The sequence below is a fragment of the Bombina bombina genome, chromosome 4, assembly GCF_027579735.1.
Source record: "Bombina bombina isolate aBomBom1 chromosome 4, aBomBom1.pri, whole genome shotgun sequence".
Classification (NCBI taxonomy): domain Eukaryota; kingdom Metazoa; phylum Chordata; class Amphibia; order Anura; family Bombinatoridae; genus Bombina; species Bombina bombina.
The window spans coordinates 216662674-216665658 of NC_069502.1; the positions used below are offsets into that span (position 1 = coordinate 216662674).

At 37.1% G+C, this 2985-nt stretch overlaps 1 protein-coding gene across 1 annotated transcript; it reads left to right on the forward strand.

The window, feature by feature from the left end:
• Positions 1–1446: 1446 nt before the first annotated feature.
• LOC128657167 (alpha-1,4-N-acetylglucosaminyltransferase-like) lies at positions 1447–2034 on the forward strand (the record flags this gene model as incomplete). The annotated part of the gene is given in 1 exon segment (XM_053711408.1): positions 1447–2034. A coding segment is annotated over 1 exon segment (588 nt), but the record flags the coding sequence as incomplete, so codon positions are not given.
• Positions 2035–2985: the final 951 nt, after the last annotated feature.

Below are 2985 nucleotides of genomic sequence, written 5' to 3' on the forward strand. Positions count from 1 at the left end.
AACATCAGTGACAACATGGGAGGCAGACAGAATTGCTCTTTCATGGTGGCTTATTGGTGTCAAAAGAGTGACTCAGTTGAGTGCTTATGCTTAGATATAAGGCAGGGCCAGACAAATATGATTTGAAAATCTAGGAGCCAAAAAGGAAAAAAAAAGAAGAATAAGGCACACAATTCATGGCTTTTACAAAGCAAACTGAGATATGAGATGCGTGCAAAACATAGAAATGGATTGCACTTATTCTGATCATTTCCTTCCCCACCTACATTCCTCTACTCCTTATGGTAAATAATAAAAAAAAAAGTTGTTAGAAATGTGACACTATTTAGAAATATGTATAAATGTTTATTACTGCATTATTGTACAAATGTAAATTATGTTGTAAAACATCAATAAAACAGTTAAATGAAAAAAAGAAATAGATTGCACTCACTCTTAAACTAAACATCCCATGTCACTGCAAAACTCATCAGCACTCAGGAGCCATAGATTGTAGGGTGTATATCCAAAAAGTTTCCCTGGTTTTCAACAGTTTAACCCTATCACAAGGATAGTCCTCGGATGGGTTGCTATCCTTGTTTAGGATGTTGCAACTGCAACAGCATGATCAAAGGTGGGATATTTCTACACCCCCTAACGGGAAAGATATATAATATTTCTGGATACCATACATGTAATACAGATTTAATTATTTATCTGATTAAATGCCCCTGCTCCAAAATCTATGTAGGGGAGTCAACACGCAGGGCCAGGGATCGTATAAATGAACACAAATCCAATATTCGTTCAAAAAATCTTGAAGCCCCAGTGTCAGGTCATTTTCTTCAGGCTGGTCACTCAATCTCGCAACTTAGGTTTCAAATCATTGAACATATTAAAAGACCTAGGCGAGGGGGTGATAGGGTTAAACTGTTGAAAACCAGGGAAACTTTTTGGATATACACCCTACAATCTATGGCTCCTGTAGGGATGAATAAAGAAATAGATTGGGGGGTAACCCTTTAATATACATGTCTCTCCTATAACTATAGAATAGTACCTTGTGGGCTATATACTTACACTAGACAATATATGTAGTTTTGGGAACTTTGTATTTTTTTGCTAGTTCTAAGTATTTTTAACTTTAATATATAAATGTGTTATATATTGTTTTTAATTTAGGTTGTATGTATTTACAGGTCTTTGAGGGTTAAATAAGAGTGATCTCTCTGCTAACAACCACTAGAGGGAGTATGTAGGTTAGGAATGTACTTGATTACACCTGAACCAGGTAATTGAGCCCCTCCCCTCTAAGTAAGGGTATAAAGTGTGAGCAGTTATGATGTCATTTAGAACATGATTAAGGTCAGTGTATGACCGAAACGTTGTATCTCTTGTCTGCCATGATGTTAAACCAATAAAGGAAGATTTTTTGCATTTACAAGGTGCTGCTGTTTTTCTGCTTCTTTTAATCCTAAAGCAGAACAACACTAGATCCATGTCAGCTCAGATGGCTGCAGGTTAGCTCTGATATGGAAATATGGAGGTATTTATTTGGATACTGATGTCATCTCAATCAGACAAATACCAAATAAAAACTTTCTGGCTGCTCAGTCCTCACAGTGTTCTAGCAATGGTGTATTTGGCCTTTCAATCGGTCACAATTTCTCTTTGAAAAGTATGAAAAATTTTGTTCAGAACTATAATGGAGCAATATGGGGACATCAAGGGCCTGATCTGTTTACACGAGTTCTGAAAGAATTCTGTACAATACCTACATTTAAGTCCATGGAGGATGTTATGTATGGAAACATCTCATTCTTAAACCCACAACGTTTTTACCCTATACCATATCCATCATGGAGGCTTTATTACTCTGTTTGGGAAAAATTGCCAACATTCAATGACTCTCATGCTTTGCACTTGTGGAACTATATGAATAAGGAAAAAAGAACTGTGATTCCTGGAAGTAATACTTTAGTGGATCATCTTTACAAGCAGTACTGCCCAAACACCTATGAATCTATAAAACAAAACTATAATAATACTAAATAGATACTAGCTCTGTTTATGAATGACTTCAATTTATCCAATACATTTCGATAGTGTATATGTGTGTGTGTATATATATATATATATATATATATATATATTTATATATATACTGTGTGTATATATATATATATATATATATATATATACACTTGATGCCAAAATCTGTGTATGCTATTTGTATAGAAGTATGTTACGATAGTTACTATGTATATCTGGAAGTGATGTAAACATCCGGTTTCACAGAATGGTGGAATGCAAGTTTGCGTTCCAATACATTTGTTTGGCGCCACAATGACTGAAGGGGGGGTAGGTAAAGCTTGTTTTGTGTTGGTTTTGAGCACTATATATTGGTGCATTGAACATACTGGGCGCGATCCGATATAAGGCGCAGGTTTTGGTGCAAGTGTGGAAACCTGCGCCGCCCGTAGTTTCACCTCGCACATTGGGCTATCACATATACGGAGCCGACAGTTGCTAAAGTGCCGTAAGTCGGACAAACTAGCAATGTCCAGAAATAAGCGTAAGTACAAATTTCTGGAGTCGCCAGTGACTTAGGGCACTTTAAAAACTGCCGCCGCCTAAAAAAACTAACTAAAGTGTTAAATCTCCCATAACTGTCTAACACGCCTCCCAAAAATAGCCAGACACATATACCCCTCTATCCTCACTCCGAACCCCTTGGTGTTGTGCGTTGCTGGGTGGAGGAAGAGACCTTCAATGACATCAGTGAGGACAAGGAACGGGACATGGCTAGCTTGGTATCCAACCTTGTGCAAATGGGGAGTTTGCCGTTGTGCAAATGGACTGTTTGCGGTTGTTTGCGGTGCGTTAAAGGGACCGTCTAGGCCAAAATAAACTTTCAGGATTCAGATAGAGCATGTAATTTTAAATAATTTTCCAATTTACTTTTATCACCAATTTTGCTTTGTTCTCTTGGTATTCTTAGTTGAA